Source organism: Amblyraja radiata, chromosome 28 (genome assembly GCF_010909765.2).
Source record: "Amblyraja radiata isolate CabotCenter1 chromosome 28, sAmbRad1.1.pri, whole genome shotgun sequence".
Taxonomy (NCBI): Eukaryota; Metazoa; Chordata; class Chondrichthyes; order Rajiformes; family Rajidae; genus Amblyraja; species Amblyraja radiata.
This window is the reverse complement of record NC_045983.1, coordinates 19,460,485-19,482,917: the sequence shown is the minus strand read 5'-3', so window position 1 is coordinate 19,482,917 and position 22,433 is coordinate 19,460,485. Positions and strand designations below refer to the sequence as shown.

General features: G+C 40.8%; 1 protein-coding gene across 1 annotated transcript in view; it reads left to right on the top strand.

Annotated features, from left to right (window-relative positions):
- Positions 1-14,220, top strand: part of LOC116988944 (protein orai-2-like) — a 35,572-nt gene extending 21,352 nt beyond the window's left edge. The window contains exon 2 of the mRNA XM_033045990.1: positions 9,944-14,220. Coding sequence (XP_032901881.1) covers positions 9,944-10,492 — 549 coding nt within the window. The 3' untranslated portion in view covers positions 10,493-14,220. The remainder of the gene's footprint in view (positions 1-9,943) is intronic.
- The last annotated feature ends 8,213 nt before the right edge of the window (positions 14,221-22,433 follow it).

Sequence of the window (22,433 nt, the reverse complement as noted above, 5' to 3'; positions counted from 1 at the left end):
TCGGCGGCCACAGCGCTCCGGAGCTTACTGCACGGCGACCCGGTAAGACATTGCCCACTCCCCGCCTCTCCGACCAGGTAGGGGACTAAGAATTAAAGTTTCCCCCTTCACCCCCCCCCCCCCTCTCTTTCACATAAAAGCCCTCCAAACTAACTGACTAACATTTAAGCAATGATTTACAGATGTTTAAGTGTCTCCCCGGTCTCCGGGGAGGAGGCAGCCGCTACAGTAGTACAGACCTGGGTTGACCGTGGGTCGTTTCGGGTCAAGTTTGGCGCCAAACGCGAGCTTTGGTGTGCAGACGACATCCTGGAAAGAATTTCCGGTTTTCGGAGCTTTTCGGTTTCCGGAACTCCGGATAAAAGGTTGTGCACCTGTAGTAGAGTGGATAAGGGAGAACCAGTGGATGTGTTATATCTGGACTTTCAGAAGGCGTTCGACAAGGTCCCACATAAGAGATTAGTATACAAACTTAAAGCACACGGTATTGGGGGTTCAGTATTGATGTGGATAGAGAACTGGCTGGCAGACAGGAAGCAAAGAGTAGGAGTAAACGGGTCCTTTTCACAATGGCAGGCAGTGACTAGTGGGGTACCGCAAGGCTCAGTTCTGGGACCCCAGCTATTTACGATATATATTAATGATTTGGACGAAGGAATTGAATGCAACATCTCCAAGTTTGCAGATGACACGAAGCTGGGGGGCAGTGTTAGCTGCGAGGAGGATGCTAGGAGGCTGCAAGGTGACTTGGAGAGGCTGGGTGAGTGGGCAAATGCATGGCAGATGCAGTATAATGTGGATAAATGTGAGGTTATCCACTTTGGTGGCAAAAACAGGAAAGTAGATTATTATCTGAATGGTTGCCGATTAGGAAAGGGGGAGATGCAACGAGACCTGGGTGTCATGGTACACCAGTCATTAAAAGTAGGCATGCAGGTGCAGCAGGCAGTGAAGAAGGCGAATGGTATGTTAGCATTCATAGCAAAAGGATTTGAGTATAGGAGCAGGGAGGTTCTACTGCAGTTGTACAGGGTCTTGGTGAGACCACACCTGGAGTATTGCGTACAGTTTTGGTCTCCTAATCTGAGGAAAGACATTCTTGCCATAGAGGGAGTACAGAGAAGGTTCACCAGACTGATTCCTGGGATGTCAGGACTTTCATATGAAGAAAGACTGGATAGACTCGGTTTGTACTCGCTAGAATTTAGAAGATTGAGGGGGGATCTTCTAGAAACTTACAACATTCTTAAGGGGTTGGATAGGCTAGATGCAGGAAGATTGTTCCCGATGTTGGGGAAGTCCAGAACAAGGGGTCACAGTTTAAGGATAAAGGGGAAATCTTTTAGGACCGAGATGAGGAAAACTTTTTTTCACACAGAGAGTGGTGAATCTCTGGAATTCTCTCCCGCAGAAGGTAGTTGAGGCCAGTTCATTGGCTATATTTAAGAGGGAGTTAGATGTGGCCCTTGTGGCTAAAGGGATCAGGGGGTATGGAGAGAAGGCAGGTACAGGATACTGAGTTGGATGATCAGCCATGATCATATTGAATGGCGGTGCAGGCTCGAAGGGCCGAATGGCCTAATCCTGCACCTATTTTCTATGTTTCTATGTGTGGCCAGGATGGTGTGGGTCTTTGATGATTTTGGCTGCCTTTTTGAGGCAGTGACTACGATAGATCCCTGACGGTGGCGAGGTCAAAGCCGGAGATGATCACAACTTTTTGTAGTCTTTTCCGCTCCTGGACGTTCAAGTTGCTGAGCCAGGCCATGATGCAACCAGTCAGAATGCTCTCTACTGTATCTGTAGAAGTTTAGGAGAATCCTTTTCGACATGCGGAATCTCCGTAATCTTCTCAGGAAGTATAGTCGCTGATGTGCTTTCTTTATAATTGCATCGGTGTGCTGGGTACAGGAAAGATCCTCGGAAATATGCAGGCCCTGGAATTTGAAGTTTTTGATCCTCTCCACCATCGTCCCACTGATGTGAACAGGATTGTGGGTCCTCATCCTTCCCCTTCAAAAGTCCACAATCAGTTCCTTGTTCTTACTGATTTTGAGAGCCAGATTGGTGTGCTGGCACCATTTGGTCAGTCGGTCGATCTCACTTCTATACTCTGACTCATCCCCATCTGTGATTCGTCCAACAAGAGTGGTGTCGTCGGCGAACTTGATGGTGGAGTTTGCACTATGTCCGGCTACGCATTCATGGGTAGAGAGTGAGTAAAGCAGGGGGCTGAGCTCGCAGCCTTGAGGTGCTCCCGTACTAATTGTTGCTGAGGATGAAGTGGTTTATCCAATTCGAACAGACTGTGGTCTGGATGAGGAAGACGAGGATCCAATTGCAGAGGGATGCGCAGAGACCCAGTTCCGTGAGCTTGGTAACCAGCTTGTAAGGGATGATGGTATTAAAAGCCAAGCAGTAGTCCATAAACAACAGCCTGACGAGTTTTTATTGCAATATGCTCTCCTTTTCACTAGTGAGTATGAAAAGATCTAAGGGATTTTCAATACAGCTTGATGTGGTCTGTATCATGCTGTAAACTATCTTTTATGTACTGTTAGAGTTTAATAAATAATGTATTCTGCAGGAAGCCTTATCAGGAAATCTCCACTTTCTGAATGTCTGTTTCTGAAGTTTCACTTTGGTTGGATTGCAGTGAAGAGTTATTTATTCATTTAAAGTGAAATTTAACAGATGGCTATGTTAAACAGAACTAATTGATTATATTTATTATTGGATTCTAAATTCTGTTTAAGTGGACGTTGAAAGAAATAGAAATTCTTAGTAGCAAAAAACATTTTGGATGTTTTTCCTTGAATGTCAAATAAGAAGGTGATTTATTGCTATTTATGGCTTGTCAGTAGGTGCAGCCTGATAATCACTGGCTGTACTGATAATGTATCTCCACTAGTTACTTTCTTTAGTTTCTTTGAGTAGTGGTGATTGGGCATTGTACTTTCTGAGCTAGCTTGTCATAAAACTACAAATATTTTTGGAATATAATGCTATAATGTTCAATTGTACCTGTGGATTTAATGCAAGTCTTAAACACTACAGTTCATATTGTGGGTTGTAACTTCTGAGAGCATTTTGGCCAGGAGGATATGTACTTTTGTGATTAGTAGAGCCCTTTAATAGAAGCTTTTGATCAAATGTAGGACAGTTTTCAAAATAGTATTGAACGGCCTATTCCATCTGTTATATATGATTTCATAGATCTGTAATATAAACATATGGGGGTCATGTCACCAACTGAATATTAAAACAAAAACATTAGAATTTGAAACCTAACTCACCATTAACAAAAAAGAATATTTTTGCCTTTATCTTTCTCTCCGTGTGTGTTGATGTGTGGTGGTATTGGTTTCCCAAACCCCAACCAGTTTCCAGTTACTCGTTCTTTAAACTTTAGAGATTCATGAGTTTATTCATGAGTTGTACCTTTTTTATTCCTCCAAGTGTGGCGAAACTAGTGGATCTTGTTCTGCAGTCACATTGTGAGTACATTTCCAGCTGGATAAAAATCAGTGTGAAATCTGTACTGAATTTTTTACCTTCTGTTCATCTGGTCTAAACAATAACTTGTTAATGGCATTAAATTCAACATAAGAATTAATTTACATTTAGTTTATTATGAGATAGCAGTAACCCCATAAGTAGGACAATAAGATGGTAAAGCAAAAGTGATAATTATGAATCTACCCTTTCATATTAAGCTAGTTATTCAATGATTGAGGTTTATAAATGTACAAACCTCTAACAGTTTTTAAATATATTGGTCCTGCAGAGGATGCATTTTCTGTCTATATTCAGCCAGGTTTGTGCTGTTGAATTCAATAATCTTCTTTTCGTGTCCATTTTCTACAAATGTTGGCCTCACTGTCATAATCCGTCCTGAAAAGGACGCAAGCTTCCGGCCACAATCAGTGGAAGCCATCACTTGTCGCAATAGATGATGGCGGTAGCAGAATTAGTTCAGGATACTTCCAGTTTCCAGCCCGCGACGTGGACACTTCTGCTATGGGGCCGTTGAATTCAATGAGAGTTGTTCTGCACTGATGCTGGAAAGATTGTACTACTTAGCTGAGCAAAGTCCATTTCAATGCTGGAGAAATCAGGTGAATTTTTGTGGTGGTGGCTAAAACCCAAGGTATATAGTTTCCTTTCATATGCAGGATTAAACAATTGTCCATGTAAATGACACAACTCAGTTCATGTGCCCTCCCCTCCCACCCCCCGTACACCCCCGACAAATCTTCCAGCTAAAATAAAGGAGTTTTGCTATTTGCGTTGTCATTCACAAGTCCTGTTCACCAGTTACCCTGGCACCTATATTAATCCTGATCCTCCTTTGCAAATCTAACCTAGGCACTGCACTGGGCCTCACTCTGACACTCACTCAGAGTGAGGCCCAGTGCAAATTGGAGGAACAGCACTTCATATTTGGCTTGGGAAGCTTACATCCCAGTAGTATGAATATTGACTACTTTAACTTCAAGTAACTCTTGCTTTCCCTCTTTCTCCATCCTTCCCGCTTCTCAGTTTTCCAACCAGTCTGACTGTCTCCCTGATTACATTTTATCTCTGTTTGCTTTGTTGTCAACTTCTCCTAGCTAACAATGATCAATTCTACATTTTCCTTGAGCTTCCTCTTTTGATGTCTCGTTTACCCTACCTTATCTACGTGTCTCTCTCTCCCCTGACTCTCAGTCTGAAGAAGGGTCTCGACCCGAAACGTCACCCATTCCTTCTACCAGAGATGCTGCCTGTCCTGCTGAGTTACTCCAGCATTTTGTGTCTACAGTGTAAACCAGCAACTGCAGTTCCTTCCTATGCCTTTAACATAAAAGTTGATGATCACTATGTTGGATCACTTTGGGGATTAAAATGTCTTGAGCTTTCACATTTGCATGCAAATGAATGCAAAAAAACAAAAACAAAATCAGCACAACACACATTTTATACCAAGTAAGTTAGCTGTTTTGAAAGGACCTACAGTAAGATTTTCTTGACCAAAAAGAGAAATAATGATTGGGGAGGGTGCGAGTGATGTATCTCCCCTGTATTATATTGTGGTATGATTAGGAAGAAGAATGAGGTTATCGTTTTTTTGCAAATTAGGTATGCTCTTGCAAGCATTGCTTATTATATTGGGAAGAATAGCAATGAACTGTTATCCAATGTAATTATAATCATAAACCACAGTCATAATGGTTCTGTTTGTTTAACTATTGTGGAGATGAAGTGCCATAGAAATCTTAACAAGTAATTAATCAGCGTAATTAATCAAGTAATTAATCTGTGCTGGATAATGTGCATGTGTGCACATGAATTTGTAGCACTCTCTTTGTGTAGTCGGTAACGTGTGATGGATGTTAGTTTATGAAATGCTCCAGCACAGCAGACATATTGTGATATCAACCCTAGTGAAGCACAGTTCCTTGTTCCAGCACAGCAAATTGAGGGTCAGAGTTGCACGAAAGGGCACAAAGTGCCAGAGTAACTCAGCAGGTCAGGCAGCATCTCGGAAGAACATGGATAAGTTTTGGGCCGAGACCCCTTCAATCGTTGATTGTCGGGAGGGTGAAGAAAGCTGGAAGAGGATACATACTTACATTTGCATACTAGATCCACAATTATTAAACATGCACTATGGATCCAGTTGTCATCAACATGAAGGTGCAAAAATTGTGTTATCCAAAGAAACCATCAGATTAGTTTGTTGAGTGATCTGTTCGGGTGTTTTTGGTTTGTATTTACAGTTTTCCACATGTTTCTGAAGCCTGCATGAAAGAGCTAATAGTCAAATCTGATAGTCAAATCTAAAATTGAGTCGTTCTTCTACAAAAGCATGGACTAGTAGAACAAAAGAATGGCTTGGTGCCAAGTCTGAATGACTGTAAATTATATGGAACACAATATGGAGGACAGGTTGACTTTTCAATAAAGAAATTAAGATGGAATCTTGCATTAATAACATGTGCTTCATTCAAGGCCATAAAGAAGCCAAGATTTAAAAAATAGCTGACGCTCCAGAGATAAGTAATAACTTGTTATTGGATGAGCTTGATTTGGACCCAGCTTTCTTATATTCTGAAAGGCTATAAAATCTTTCAGTCATGCCATATTCGGACTTGGTAGGAGTGTTTTACTGATAAGAAAAATGTATAATTGTGCTAACTTTCCTTTGTTCTGTGAGTGGAGCCCGAGAAGCACCGAGCAACGTTTGTGCTCGTAGATCTTTGCCACTCCCGCCTGACAAATCAATTAAAGATTGCCATGGTTTACCTTTAACAGTTTTTGTTGCTATCTGCTTTTTAAGAAACAAACTTTGACATGTAGATGGTGTTGTAGAAATAAGAATTGGCTTGATTAAACTAAGCCTAGTTCTGTTGCCCCCTGATTTTGGAGCTTAATTGCTGTCGATCATCCTAGTGCTATTGGGGGTAGATTTCTCCTGTGAACTGTATGTGGCTCATAAAAAATGTAAGCAATTGCTTCTGCATGCTTCTGTTTTATATGTGTACAGCTGCCCCGTGTATAAATTTTGACTGGGTCTGCCCAAGCTATTTACCATATGGGCTAGAGTGGATACTGTTCATGCTGTAATGTGCCCACACATACTTTGGAGCTGGAAACAGTGGTAGCAGGTATCCCAAGCAAATTTCCATCCCTGGATGTGGCTGATTGTTGACCCTGAGGATTTCCGGTCACTGGGTCAGTCGTTGTATCCCTTCTGCCGTCCCATTAACAACAGTCAATCCAGCACTGAATTAAACCTGAGTTTTCATTTCATGTTAGGCTCCCTAATATGCACTTAATTTGGAAAAGTCTAATGGCTGGACAGACTGGATGTGTGGAGGTGGGAGGGTGGGGTTGGAAGACATTGAAAACAAGCGGTCACAGTGTCAGAAGACGGGGACTGGGAAGAAGAGCAATTTCTCCACTTTGTGGTAAACCTGTTGAATCCTTGCCCATTCAGGGCAGTGGAGACCACGTCATTGAATAGATTAAAGAAGTAATGAATGTTGAAACAGGTTTGAAGCGCTAAATGTCTATCGTTTTCTATCACGCACCCTCCCTTTAGTCTGTATATCTACAAAGGCTATGAGGATATGCAAGAACATGTCGTTCACGTGGTTCTGCGCTGCGCTGTGCATCTTAGCTCTGTTTGTCACATTCTATGACATGACCATTCTTTCCATCTGATGTTGTCATGATTACGTCGGATTGATTACCCATAGAAATGCTGATAAAGGCTGCCATTATTAAAAAGCAAAACATTTGTATGCTATCATTCTCAAAAGGATCCTCATAAAATGGAGACTGACTTTGCTATCCAATGTTGGTTAATGGTTCACATTGGTTATCGTACGTGGTACTATTATCTTATCGTTTTCAATGCCCATTTAATAAATTGCAATGCCTTCTCAGACTGAGAATGAGCTGCCAGGGGTGGTGGTGGAGGCAGAAACAATGGTGGCATTTAAGAGGATTTTGGATAGGCAGAGAATGGAGGGATATGGATCACATGTAGGCAGAGGAGGTTAGCTTAACTTGCTTAAGCAAGTGGCAGATGGATAATAATGTGAAATGTGACGTGTTAATTTGAGTAAGTTTTATTATAGAAATGTGAAATATTATTTAATGGAACGAGATTTAGATATTTTTGTACATGAAGTAATGTTAAAAAATTGTCTTTATTTAAAGGGAATGATGTAGAAAAGCAGAATGCTCATGAGGCTACATTTAGATTCAGACCTCATGGATCTGAAGGTCTCGACCCGAAATCACCCATTCCTTCTATCCAGAGATGCTGTCTATCCCGCTGAGTTACTCCAGCATTTTGTGTCTATCTTCACATTTAGATACAGTTGGATGCAGGGAACAATTTTGGTAACATTATTTCAGAAGGAAATTGGTTGCTTTGTAGACTAAGAGAAGATTGGACCCATGCTCATTCATGTTTAGATGGATGAGAGGCATCTTATTGAAGCAAAAAAAATTGAGGGAATTTGACAGGATAAATCCTTATGAGGAATCTACTGAGGCATGTTTTTTGAATAATTAGTCCTCAAGGTGGAAGAGATACATTTCTTATATCAGAGAATTGTGAAGATTGAATAAACAAATGCATTCACGGCAGACAGTGTTGCTCTTTTGGGGAGTCAATATGGAGAATGGGGAACAAGCATGCATGCCAACTTGTGACCATCTCCAATAGACCAACATCAGTCCAGCATTGATCTTATCGAAGGGCAGAGCAGGTTTGATGGGTCAAATGGCCTACTGCTGATTCTCATGTTCAAGTACACTTGCGTATTGAGGAACAGCTGCAAATGAAAGGAGAGTATTCAACAGGCAAATATTCAACAGGTTCCCTACCCCCACTACAATCCATCAGAGAAAAGTCCCGACCAAAAAGGTTGTCCATTCCTCCTCCCCCCCCCCCCCCCCCACAGATGCTGCCTGACCTGCTGAGTTCCACCAGCACATGTATTTTGCTCAAGATCTCAGCATCTGCAATTCCTTGTATCTTCGCTTTACCTCACACTTACCTCTGCATGATGAGCATTGTTCCTGCACTTAGCCGTAAATCTCAATATTTGTCCTTTTTTATTATAGATTTTCAACTGTTTTAATAGCTGATCTTGTCATAGTTTTAGGGAAATTACTATGAATTATTCCATTATGCATTTCTCTCTTGATGTGGTTAGTTTAAAAAAAAAGAAGAATATTGAACTCTGGTGGGAAAATGCTAAAAATGAGCAATCCAGCAATTTATTCACGTAAAAGTGCTGGCGTTAGTCCATGTTTAGGCATTGCGGGTCTTATTCAAAGTTATATCAGCGTCTTTAATTTTAGCTCCAGAATTTTGCTGACAAAAAGGAGCTAAAATAAACCAGACCCTGTAATATTATCTATATGATTACTGTACAGTGAAGAGACTAGCTTGGCAAAGTTAAAATTCTAGCAACTGATCCAGTTTAATCTGAGATATCCCATCATCATTCTTCACAATTTCATGAAAGGTTTAACACCATAGTCTTTGCTGTCACTTTGGCAACGCTATTTTGGGTTGCTGAGCAGCCACAGTACGTTGCCCTGTCGCTGGTATTAATTCACATTGATAACACACCTTCCGTTCAGTCATGTTTATGACATGCTGCTCTGTTCCCAAGGAACCCGGGTCCTTCTATCCATATTTTGTAGTAAGGTAACATTAATCAATCTTTCCCAATTACCTTATGAGATAATTGGTCCAAGTGTCTACAGATGATGTACTACAAACTACAGATGATGTACCACAAACTAAAACAACTTGTTAATGTTAAAACTGCTTTAAAACCCTCCAGGTACGAGCTTCCTATGAAGAAAAGTCTTCCTTTTGCTGTGCATACAATAGATTTTTCAGTTGCATTTTTGCCCACTGCCTGCAACAAATATATTCGTAGTCCATGCTTAGCCTGCATATTTTGGAGACAAAGTTAAACATTAGTGTAAAATGAAACGGAAGATTTCCTCAATTTAAAATATTTATTTTAAAGTTTATGTTAGGGAATGGAATACCTTCCATATGAAACACTCAGTAACAGTATCTAGGACAGAATATATGCATCCACCTGCACTGTCCCAGCATAGAGCAGAGCCCCCTTCTGCACAAATTTAACATTGCCCTTACTAATCATGTGCTTCTCCTTCTCCTTCTTATCGAGTCCACACATAAGATTAGAAATTGTTCGGCCAGAGCTGAACACACTTCTCGGCATCTGTATACAATGGTGTCTTTCTTGTGCGTGGTGGTGGAAAGATTGGTGGAAACAGGGCCGTGTCGTGAACACTCTTTCCTTGACGCAATGTGGTTCCCCTGTGAGATTTCCATTGAACAGCCAGTATATGTCAGATGGTCTTTAACAAAGTTGTTTACATTTATTTCTTGCAGGTCGCCATGGTTGAGGTTCAGTTGGAGATGGACTACAACTATCCCAAGTTACTGCTGATTGCCTTCAGTGCCTGCACAACAGTGTTAGTCGCTGTCCACCTCTTCGCTCTCTTGATCAGCACTTGCATTCTCCCTAATGTTGAGGCAGTCAGCAACATACACAATCTCAACTCTGTCAACGAGTCACCCCATGAGCGCATGCATTACTACATCGAGCTGGCCTGGGGCTTCTCAACGGCTCTCGGCATCATCCTCTTCCTTTTGGAGGTGGTTCTGCTTTGTTGGATTAAGTTCCTCCCAATTGACCGTAATTGGAAGAAGCACAAGTCTGTTCCAGCCCAGCCTGGAGAAGGACACACTGGACGGGATGCAGCCTTGACATCTACTATTATCATGGCACCAGTGGGCCTTATTTTTGTGATATTTGCTGTACATTTCTACCGATCGCTGGTTGGGCACAAAACGGAGCGTCACAATCAGGAGATTGAAGAGTTGCACAAGCTGAAGGTACAGCTGGATGGTCATGACCGATCCCTGCAAATGGTTTGAAAATATATCGAGAAGGAAAATAAATTAATTAGTCTGAAACCATGAGATTCTGAGCTTCTGCAGTCCACTCGATATCTACTGCAAGTATCAAATGGGCTATCCTGTTATTTTCAGGAATTCAAGTTTACAAATATGGCTTTTAAGTGGCTTTATGGTTACAATATTTTCTGCCTTGTCTTAAAAGAAAACTTTTTCTCTTTGTTAAGGAATCCAGGTGTAGGCTGAAATTGGAAGCATGTACTATAATGGTTCAGATTGCACTGATACCAGGCCTGCCATCAGCAAATTGTCGCTTAAACAGAGACAGTTTCTCATGGGGCTAAAATTATCAGAGGTACCAACTTAGAATAAACTGGACAACCGGTACAATGTTTATCTTGTCATCAGTGGTGATAGAGTCTGTAACCATCTGTCAGGTAACTTGCTAAGTAGTACAAAGAGTGATGGATTGATCAGATCAATATTGAAAAACTGTAATTGAACAGAAGAGGTGAGGTAAGAGAGTGTAATTGCTGAGTTTCAACAGGATTGATGTTCGGCATGGTTCTGGAAGGTCACAGTTTACAGTCGATCCCTCCATTCACAATCGTAATTGACCAAAATTATTAAGTAGCTACCAAAGTCAAACCTGTTTTTTCTTCATCCCAGATCCAAATTGTAGTTAACCTGGCACACCTTTAATATAACAGTACAATAGACATCATAACTTGAATCCACCAGGAACCCAGTGATGTAGGGCTTGACCAGTGATGCAGGGCTTGACCAGTGATGCTCCAATCTGTAATGTCACAGACTGACACCCCTGTACAAGCACCACCACATGATTCATGGTGAGCAATTTAAAATTCCGATCTTTGTTGCTCTATTTAATCTAATCCCCTACATCCTGGTGTGTGGTTTTGTCCAATTTATATTGACCTTTGTGGACTGTTTCACAGATATTGAGTAAAACAAGTGTTTACCCTCGTCATTGTGTGTGAGCTTCACAAACATGAGAGGAAGAGATTTTTTTAATCTAACTTTAAAACCATGCCATTTTGCTGTCCGAATACCATGCTTTATTTATCATGTCCTCAACTTCTGCTCTGTGGAGTTTGGCCTTTCTTCTTCTGTTACAGTTTCAGTACTTTGATTACTGAATCTTATTAACAGAGCAATCATTTGTTGCATGTTAATTTAGCTGTTACATGTTTGGGGGGGCCTTAAAATATCAACTGTAAAGATTAAAATTTCTTGTATGGGATCTGGAGAAAACAAGTGATCATAACTGAGCCAATACTAATTATGAAATGCAAAACAGAATTTTGGATTCTATTTTTATTACCCATTGAAGGTAGTAGCAGTGAATGGTTGAGGACTGGTTGCTTTTTGTACCTAATTATGTTCTTTGTTGTGTTTGGGGGAATTCTGCATTTAAAATGTTTAATTCCTGGTACATTTCTTTTTGGTGATAGGAATGAAGTACCTCCTATGTTACATTTAGATATTAATAGGCAAGGTGGAGACCTTGCCATCACAACCACAGTTCCCAGATGGTGAAGGCACAAGCAATTTACTGCTGAGTGCACTCATTGGTTTACAGAATTTATAAATACAAATTTGGAAAGCTACCAATTTAGCCAAAGTTACATCTGCCACAGGAAATGTTCAAGATTACAGAGAAAACACTGCAAAGGCATTCTTAAAGTCGTCTGGAAGAAGTGTAACATCCGCGGTGACTCTTTATAATCCTGGACCATTACTGCTCAAAATGGAGGAGGGAGAATTGGAAAAACGGTGATTACCTCTAGACTGTTTGACAAAAGAATGTGAGGATCACACATTAAAAACAGAAAAAAACAGCCTAAACATCCTTCTATCTATCCTGTCAATATTGTCTGTTCCACGTGGCAGAGTTTACAGATCCCACATAAGACTTTTCAGCCCTGTAAGGAGAAAGTCGTCCTTGAGGGAAGAAGATTGCACACTCCAATTACCAGAGCAGTTGATGCATGTTTTGACTTGAGTGTAATTGTGGCCTTGTTACTGAAACCAGTGACCTACAGTTGCTTCATTCTACAATGATAGGTGTTTCATTAAACACATTATTGTTCAATTGTACCTTGAATCAGGCAATGTGTAGTCTTAAGCTTTCCCATGTATGGTATATACCACGCACTGTGCTTTACAGGGCCCTCCATAATGTTTGAGACAAAGATCCATCATTTATTTATTTGCCTCTGTTCTCCAGAATTTAAGATTTGTAATTAAAAAAATCACGTGTTTAAAGTGCACATTGTCAGATAAAGGCCATTTTAATACATGTCATGTAAATGAAAGTAGTTATGTTAGTATTTTGTTGCATATCCTTTGCATGCAATGGCTGCTTGAAGTCTGTGATTCATGGACATCACCAGTTGCTGGATGTCTTCTCTGCTGATGCTCTACCAGGCCTGTATTGCAGCCATCTTTAGCTTATGCTTGTTTTGTGGGCTAGTCCGCTTCAGTTTTCTCTTCAGCATATAAAAGGCATGCTTAATTGGGTTCCGATCAGGTGATTGATTTGGCCACTGATCTTTGAAACACCCTCACCACCATGAGGTGGTATGCTTTGGATCTTGGGCAGTTCCTTCTCTCCTCCATACTTTGCTCTTGCCATCACTCTGATATAAGTTAACCTTCATCTCATCTGTCCACAAGACCTTTTTTTCAGAACTGTGATTGCTCTTTTAAGTACTTCTTGGCAAACTGTAACCTGGCCATCCTATTTTTGCGGCCAACCAGTGGTTTGCATCTTGCAGTGTAGCCTCTGTATTTCTGTTCATGAAGTCTTCTGCGGACAGTGGTCATTGACAAATCCACACCTGACTCCTGAAGAGTGTTTCTGAAGAGTGTTCCAAACAGTTGACTTTGGTAAGCCTAAGATTTGGCTGATGTCTCTAACAGTTTTATTATTGTTTCTCAGTCTCATAATGGCGTCTTTGAATTTCATTGGCACAACTTTGGTCCTCATGTTGATAAACAGCAATAAAAGTTTCCAAAGGTGATGGAAAGACTGGAGGAAAGACTAGGTGCTGAGAGCTCTCTTATACTTGCATTAAGGAGGCAATTAAACACACCTGTGCAATTACAAACACCCGTGAAGCCATGTGTCCCAAACATTATGGTGCCCTGAAATGTGGGGGACTATGTATAAACACAGCTGTAATTTCTACATGGTGAAACCAAAATGTATAAAAATGGCCTTTATTAAAATCTGACAATGTGCACTTTAACCACGTGTGATTTTTTTCTATTACAAATCTCAAATTGTGGAGTACATAGTTAAATAAATAAATAATGGGTCTTTGTCCCAAACATTGTGGAGGGCACTGTATATTTGAACAAATAATTGTCTTAAACTTTGAGTTTGTAAACTTTTGTGGCAGTAGTGGCACCAGTAGCTCTTCCCAGTGTGGCATTTACAAACATAAAGTTACAATAATTTGTAAGTGAGGCAACAATTGCTATATTGTTATTTTTAATTTTATAAAACACAGCCCTGGGCTATTCAGATGTTGTTTTTTCTTAAAATGTAAATCTTTACTGGTACTTTGACCAGTATTTACTGTTTGCAAATCCTGTACATACATTGTGGCATCATTTAACCACCTATTAGTTTGTTGGGTGCCTGTTGACGCAATGGAAAATGCATTTGAAATAAAGTGTTGCCAAACATATTTTGTAACAGCAGAGGCTTGATAACTTTATTTCCTGAGAGTTGGGCTTTTTTTCCATTAATACTGCATTAAGTAGTTTGTTCTCCCATGACATGTTCATGATTTATTCTCTGCTATTGAATTGCAACTGTGCTAATATGATGTTAGTGTGTTTAAGATTTTGCATAGCGCATAACCTGAAACCAAATTAGCTTGCATATCCCACAGAACACCAAAGGTCTACTTCCCCAGCCACTCCCTAAAGGGCCTGTCCCACTTGGGCGACCTAATCTGCGAGTTCTGGCGAGTTTGCCCTCGACTCGTACTCGCAGCATGGTCGACACGAGGTCGTAGGAGGTCTTCGTAACTTTAAAACTTTTTTTATTCGTAGGTTTAGTCGTAGTAGGTCATAGTAGGTCAGCATGTTAGTCGTAGGTAATCGGGGGTAGTCGAAGGTAGTTGTAGATAGTCTTCATCATAGTCGAAAGGAACTCGAAGGAGGTCGCTGTCACTCTCCACTATTCGGTGTCCAATTTTCCCAAAGTTATGTCATTTTTTTAAACTCTTCTAAACTCGCAAATTAGGTCGCCCAAGTGGGACAGTCCCTTAATGCTGCATTCTTCATTGAGCCAGGGCTTTTGGATGGGAAGCTCAAAAGAAAGCTACTTGTTTAGTAGAAAATGAAAACCAAGGATGTGACTGTCAAACAGGCAAACACAAATTATGCAGTGTTCTCTTTGAAATAATTTGCCGAAAGGATACTTAAGAGACAAAGGTTGTCTTCGGTAAGTAGTTTAAATATAGGCGACATGGTTGACATTAGGGTGCAAGTTTTCTTTTTGCTGCCCCCCCCCCCCCCACAACCAACTGGCTGGAGCATTCAGCCCTATCTTAATATGGTCAACTGACTCAGAAAGATTTCTGCAAAGTTGGTGAGAGAAATGGAATACTGTCAGATTGGTGTTGTAGTGAGAGCAGCATTTTGGGTTGTTTGAATAAGATGAGAAATGACAATGCCATTTTCAGGAGTTATCAACCTTCATGTTGGATTGAAAATGCAAACTATAAGGTGTGGTGGGCCATGCATCCAGTGGTCACTTATCTTGTCTCAGCATTATCATGTCTGTTAGGCACCAGCTTAAAAAATAGACAGACCTGGTTAAATTGCATCTAAAGGGATTGATTTTAACATGGAAAATAAACAAGAAAATGAGGGCAAATGGAATCAAGGGACATGGGGGGAAAAGCAGGAACGGGGCACTGATTTTGGATGATCAGCCATGATCATATTGAATTGCGGTGCTGACTCGAAAGGCCGAATGGCCTACTCCTTCACCTATTTTCTATGTTTCTAAACTTACTTACTTTACTTACTTACTGCCTATTAAACCTCCTGGCATGTAGGGCAGCAACAAAGGTCCTCCACTCCTGTCTGTTCTGGGCTAGCGTCTGGACACTACCCCAGGTCAGGTCCATTGTTTTCATTTCCTCCTCTATAGTTCGACGCCAGGTGGTTTTGGGTCTCCCTCATTTCCTTTTCCCTTCCGGTGTCCAGTGCAGGGCTATTCTTGGGATGCTATCTGGTTCTCTTCGCAATATATGGCCAATCCAGTTCCAGCGCCTTCCTTTCGGCTTTCACCATTGACATTCATCCTAGTGTTTAAGAAGGAACTGCAGATGCTGGAAAATCGAAGGTAGACAAAAATGCTGGAGAAACTCAGCGGGTGCAGCAGCATCTATGGAGCGAAGGAAATAGGCAACGTTTCGGCCCGAAACGTTGCCTAGTTCCTTCGCTCCATAGATGCTGCTGCACCCGCTGAGTTTCTCCAGCATTTTTGTCGACATTCATCCTAGTATTTGTCGATAGCCCTGGAAGCCCATCACACCCAGCAGTGTTGATTCCTTCAGTTGCTGTTTCCGTAACACATTTGTTTTACGAGACAGGGTTGTTAGCCCTGTGCTGAACCTCCAACCTGGAGGACCAGTGGATCGCTCTTCGTCTCCCCTCTACCCTTCGACCTGTCCAGCATGGGGGACCCTAACAGGAGACGAATCTCCCACTGGCATAGCTCTAGGGGTCACTGAGACACACAAGCTCCCTGACCACGACAAGGTTGCAATCCAACAGGGAGATGTTTCTAAACATTGGGACGAAATTCCATACGATTTACATGACTGTTCTTTCTGACATTTGTCTTTTCAGAAAATAAACTGAAAGATGAATTTTGTGTAGGAAAGAACTGCAGATGCTGGTTATTTCAGACTGAATAATCTGAGAGGGTCTGTAGAAAGGTTCCAATCCAAAACATCACCTATTCCTTTTCTCCAGAGATGCTGCCTGACCCGCTGAGTTTCTCCAGCAATTTGTGTCTATCTGCAGGACTAATTTGTTCTGACTGTTGCTGCTCTTTAATACTTTAATATTACTGTGCAAGCTCCAGTAATGCCTTTTTTGGAAAAGAACAATGTGCTTTTTTCCCCCCACGTTTCTCTTCAGTAAACCCAAAACTATGGAAAGGTCACAGCTCTAATTTGAGTGCCTATCCGCATCCCAACTGCTAATAAAAGGGGATGAGTAAGTGATACGGTGCTGCAAGTTCAACTACTTTAATGTATAAAAAGAACAAATAGCTTGGATAATGCCAGCTTTAGTGTATAAATGGACTGGGACTTGAACAGTTCATTTCAAAACAAAATGCTGAAAAGAGAGAGTTTATAATATGAGCAATTGCTCCCAAATTTTATTTTGCATTCAAAGTGGCGAAGTTATAAACTTCTCGGATGTATTCACTACTCAGTGCAAATAAAATTGAAGGAGTATTGAATGGCCATTTGAGGAAGTGGGTGATTGAGAAATGTTTGGGACTGTCCAAATGCCCAGTTCTTGCTTCTTATGTTGACAAGCTAGTTCTCATGTGCGCCAAAATTAGTTATTCTGAGTTTAGTCCTAACATGGTCATCAGAAAAAGTAGATTAATTGCAAGCAGTATAAATACTCCTTGATACATGTAACTTATCTGCGCTCGTTATTCTTCATTGTTCCATAGTTTGAAACCTAATTTGCTTTTTTAAAGTTTATGTGCCTCTCAAGTGATGCTATCTCCAAAGAATAAAGTGCATTTTATCCAGAACTGCCAGTTTAATGTACGTCATCACGGATAATGCAGAACGTAGTTATTACTGCCCTCAACCTTACTCGAACATGGTATAGTCCTTCTATCGCACCGAGGCATTATTTTTATCCCCTATTGTAACTTCAGAATAAGATTACAAATAATACTGAAGTACAGGCATTTAAAACAGCTGGCAGGGATTTTAGTTGGATGGACAGTGCTGATAATGGTTTGTAATGGCTATTCCACCGTGTTTTATATTTTGTAACTTATTGGATCAATATACTTTGTCTGATTTTTTTTAAATCCCCCCCACTCAGAATTTTGAGCGGAGAAAATACTGAAACATCTGTTTAATGTATTTCCACATTTTGACTCTAGAGGCAAACATCAATATTTGTACTCTGTTCCATTCCTGACATGCTCTAGCCATTACCCATTTCATCATTTAGCACTATGGTATAGTCCTTTCTCATTAACCTTCCAAGTTTCCCTGCACCATTCTTTTCTGTTTAAAGCTTTATTTATAATGCAGGCTACTCAATTTTCTATCTCTATCACAGCTAGCTCATGCAGTTTGCTTTATTTACATTTTAAGACCCTGGTTTCAGATTGAAGTAAATCTTCTTAGATTAATATAAAATAATATCACATTTTCATTCTTCTTGGAGGCCTCTTAGCTACAAGATTATTACTTAACCCTTTCTCTTGTGCTATAATGTGTGTAAAATAGCCTGAACACATGGATCTAGAAAAACATCTTGTATGCATTTCATTAACTCATCCTTCCCCAATTACTACCCCAACTATACTTATTACTTCCCCAACTATATGCAGATTAAAGTTCCACGATTATTATATTGCCTATACTGCATTTATAATTTCTGATGCATTACCACTACTGTTTTGAGGATCTATTAATAACACCAATTAATATTTTCTGCCTTTCCGTGTATTAGTTCCAACCAAACTGATACAATTCCTTGAATATATGAAGCTTTCACCCTGATGCTTTAATCCCAATTCGTTATTATCAGGACTGACCCTTGCCCTTTTTCATTTTGCCCCTCTATTCCAAAGGTTAAAATACAAGTAGGCCCCGCGCTGTCTACAAATAGCAGAACAAATCAATTTTGGATAATTATTGCAAGTGGAGGAAGATGTCACCTCGTAGCAAGCGACTAGTTAGCAATAACCTACTCACAACGCCCAATATGTGTTTTGCTATGACTATTTTGCTCCAGACCTCATCACAGCTACATTCCAAACATGGCTTTGCAACACCACCAATGACTGAGCTGCCTGATTCCTGCAAGGTTATCTATCACATTCGATTTACAATAGGTGGTAAATGAACCACAAAAGGCATCAGCCTACTCAACTTGGTCCTCATCCAGCTGTGGCCAAGGTGCATCTGTCCGTGGGATTCCCAGTATCGCAGACTTAGTCAATTCAACTCTCTGTGAGATATGAAGAATTTTACTGCTTTTACTACGGCGAACACAAATGGGAATCAAAAGGTATAATTTTTATCATATTAACAAGAGTTGCCAGGGAAACAATGAGGGGGGCCAGGGTGAGTGGAACTATCGGAAGGATTTACCAAAGAAAAGGGCTTTCCCAAAGCTACAGCAACTGAGATGGTGGTCAGTATAAGAAAGGTTAGCAATGCTTAAAATTAATGGGTCATCTTGTCAAATGGTTTACAGCCTGGTGAAATATTGGTGAAAATTACAGAGGTGCTGCCTTCCCTATTCTAATCCCCCTTGGATGCAGGGATTGCAAATGTAATATCCTTGCTCAAGAAAAGAGAGGATAAACTTGGGAAATACAGCTCAGCATGCCTCATTATTACATTGGACATTTTTTTTAAATCGAGCAGATAGCAATTAACAAACATTTGGATGAGCAGGGACCAAATCTGTCATTCTGTTTCATAAACGATCGAGATTGTTACTGTAAAGCAAAGATGATGATTGAGGGTAGTGCAACACTGAAATTGCTTATATCGGTATATTAGAAAGTGCAGGTAATTCTGCGATAATGCCTCAAATTGTACACATGGGTGATGAATTAAGGGACACTATTTGTACAATACAGGCCAAATTGGTTATAATGCAATTTTTGATTGGGAACTTGTTACTTTGGAAATTGACAAGCAGAGAAAAAAATATCCTGCAAAAAATAAAACAGTCTAAGAAAAAAGTGTTCAAATAAAACAGTCTAAGAAAAAAGTAATTGCTTCCATGTAACGTCCCCACAGTAATCAGACACTATTGTCTTGTAAGGGCAGTCTGTGGGTCTCACCGCAGGTGGCTATTGACAGCAATCGCTTCTAGTGACATTTGTGCAATGATACTCTATTGAACGATTTTTGAAAATCCTGTGGGAGAGAAAATATCATTGTAATTTTGAGCATGAAACAGTAGCCCATAACCCATTTTTTCCCTGTAACACAATTACAGATATTATATGTTTTTATAATGTCACCACCTATAATGCAAGGTTTCTAAGAAACATAACTATTGCTTTAAAGCAGATTTACCTATACGTATCTAAGGCCAATTGACAACATTGAAGCTTGTGGGTCAAATTTGATCCATGAAAGTAAAAAGAGAAGAGGGTTGTGGAGGATGAATGATTTGTCACTCTGATTAGTTACATATGTTATTAACCTTAATGATCTGTATTGAGATCTCTGTTCAAATTTGATATTTTCAGATAACATGGAGTATAGTAAAGAGTGAGCAAGCCTTTTAAGTCTTGACGAGGTCATGGTTGTTCAAGGACAAAAAAAATGTGAATTGATCAGTTGTGCTTTGTTTTATCTCAGTTCTGCATTTCTCGGAAGTAAATGCCATTAAGTTTCAGTACCTGTGCAAAATTCGGAAGTCTGAACTAGCCAAGCTTGGGCACTCCCCACAGAGTCGGGCAATGGAGCAGGAATTTGAATCCCCAGCAATTAGGCTGGTCATTATCAGAACTGCACGACAGCAGACCTGACACGGCATCCACAGTCTCCGTGCATTTGTCTGCAGGCCGTAAGATTACAAGGAAGAAAGGTAAGTAAAAGAAGGTACACTTTTTATCAGCTTCTGTTTGATTTAATGTTTTAACTATTAAAGAAAAAGACTTTCATTTTTCAGAATCCGATACAGCATGGACCCAGACCCTTCAGCACACCTAGTCCGTGATGAGTGATGACCGTTGACCACTTTACACTAATCCCACCTATTAGATCCCCCAGATTCACTCACCTATACACCAGGGGCAATTTACAGCAGCTAATCAACCCACCAACCTGCACGTCTTTGGTTTGTGGGAGGAAACCAGAGCACCTGGAGGAAGCCTGTCAGGGGGAGAAGGAGCAAACTTCACACCAAATGCACCCGAGGTCAGAATTGAACCCAATTTTCTGGTGCTGCGAGCGAGTGGCTCTACTAGCAGTGTTGCTGTACCACCAGTAATAAAAGTTAGGTCCAGGGCCAGACCACTCAAATGTTTGAGCCTGCTACACCATTGAATTAGATCATAACTAATCTTAGTTCCACATTTCCAACCACTCCCAGTAATTCTTCACCCTTCGCTGATCAGGTATCCACCTAATTTTGCCTTAAAAACATGCAAAGATTCTGCTTCTATTGCCCCTTGAAAAACGGAGGGAAATAAATGGCATCATCTCTGATGGATGACCCTTATCATTAGACAATAACCTCCAGTTCTAGGGTTTCCCTTTATAGGAAATATCCCCTTCATATTCCACCCTCTTAAAAGCCCTTGGGATCTTAACATATCAATCAAATCGCCTTTTGCACTTCTAATCCCCAACCTTAGCTAATTGAAGGTACACAAAAAAGCTGGAGAAACTCAGCGGGTGCAGCAGCATCTATGGAGCGAAGAAAAAAGGCAACGTTTCGGGCCGAAAGCCTTCTTCAGACTATTGAACGTTGTTTTATAAAATGATCCACCCACTCCAGTAATTAATCTAGAAAATGTTCTTTGAGCTGTTTCCACATTAACATAAGGCCATAAGACAGGAATAGAATTGGGCTATTCATCCCATCCAGACTGCTCTTCCATTCTATCATTATGATCTATTTTTCTCCCTCAACCCCATTCTCCTGCCTTCTCACTGTAACCGTAAACATCTTTGACATCCTTAAATAGGGAGCCCAGTATTGTGTCGAGCCAGGGTGATAAAGCACTCTGAGAGTGAAGAGACTAGTTTGCATCTTAATACTGGTGTAAAAATGTGGTGTAGTTTTGCAGTTTTGGGTTCATATGATTGATGCTGTAGAAAAATATTCAATGCAGTTCAATTTAGGATACAAATCTTATGGAAAAAATACAAAAACACTGATTGAAAACTTGTTCAGTACAACACACCCTTTTGGAATATCTATCTATACATAACTAAAGCTCTGATCTTGTTATCTTCCGGTTTGCGCGGTCTTTATATTTGCGCAAAAATGGTACGCGACATGATTTTTTGCCACTTCATTCACCGTTCTCCTGTGCTGCGAGTGCACCAAGTTTCGTTCCGATCGGTGGTCTATTGTAAAAGGTAGCAAGGATTAAAAAGTATTTAAAACCGCGCATTCGCAGATCGATCTGCTCTCCAGCCAGTCAGCGCCGGGTGGATTGGTCTTTTCTCCTGTCATTCTGCGTGACGGTCCGCCCCTTCCTGCACCATCGCGTCATTACTGGAGCTGAGGTTTCCAACCGGACACAATTTTTGGAGGGACTGGAAGCCTGGCGCGCCGCTGGGAGATGTCGCCAAACGGAAAGCAGAGAATCTGATCCTGGCGGAGGAGAACGTCCATTGACCAGCACCTGCTGTGAGTTCCCATCGGGGCATCGCAACGGGAAGCCGTCAGCCGTGCCTGCACAGTTAGGGGCTATGGGTGAGTTGTGGAATATTGTATTGAGGGGACAGGTTGCGTTGGGGGAACGGGTGAGTGGTGGAATATTGCGTTGGGGAATGGGTTGCGTTGGGGGACCAGGCATCCCGTGTGACTGGGACCCAATCCTACTTAGTGTAGTATACAATAAAAATGTTTCAAATAATTAAAGAATGATTGGGAAGGAAACAAATTATTTTCAGCAGTTGAGTGACATAAGATGCAGGTTTAAATGTCCAGTGAAATAGAA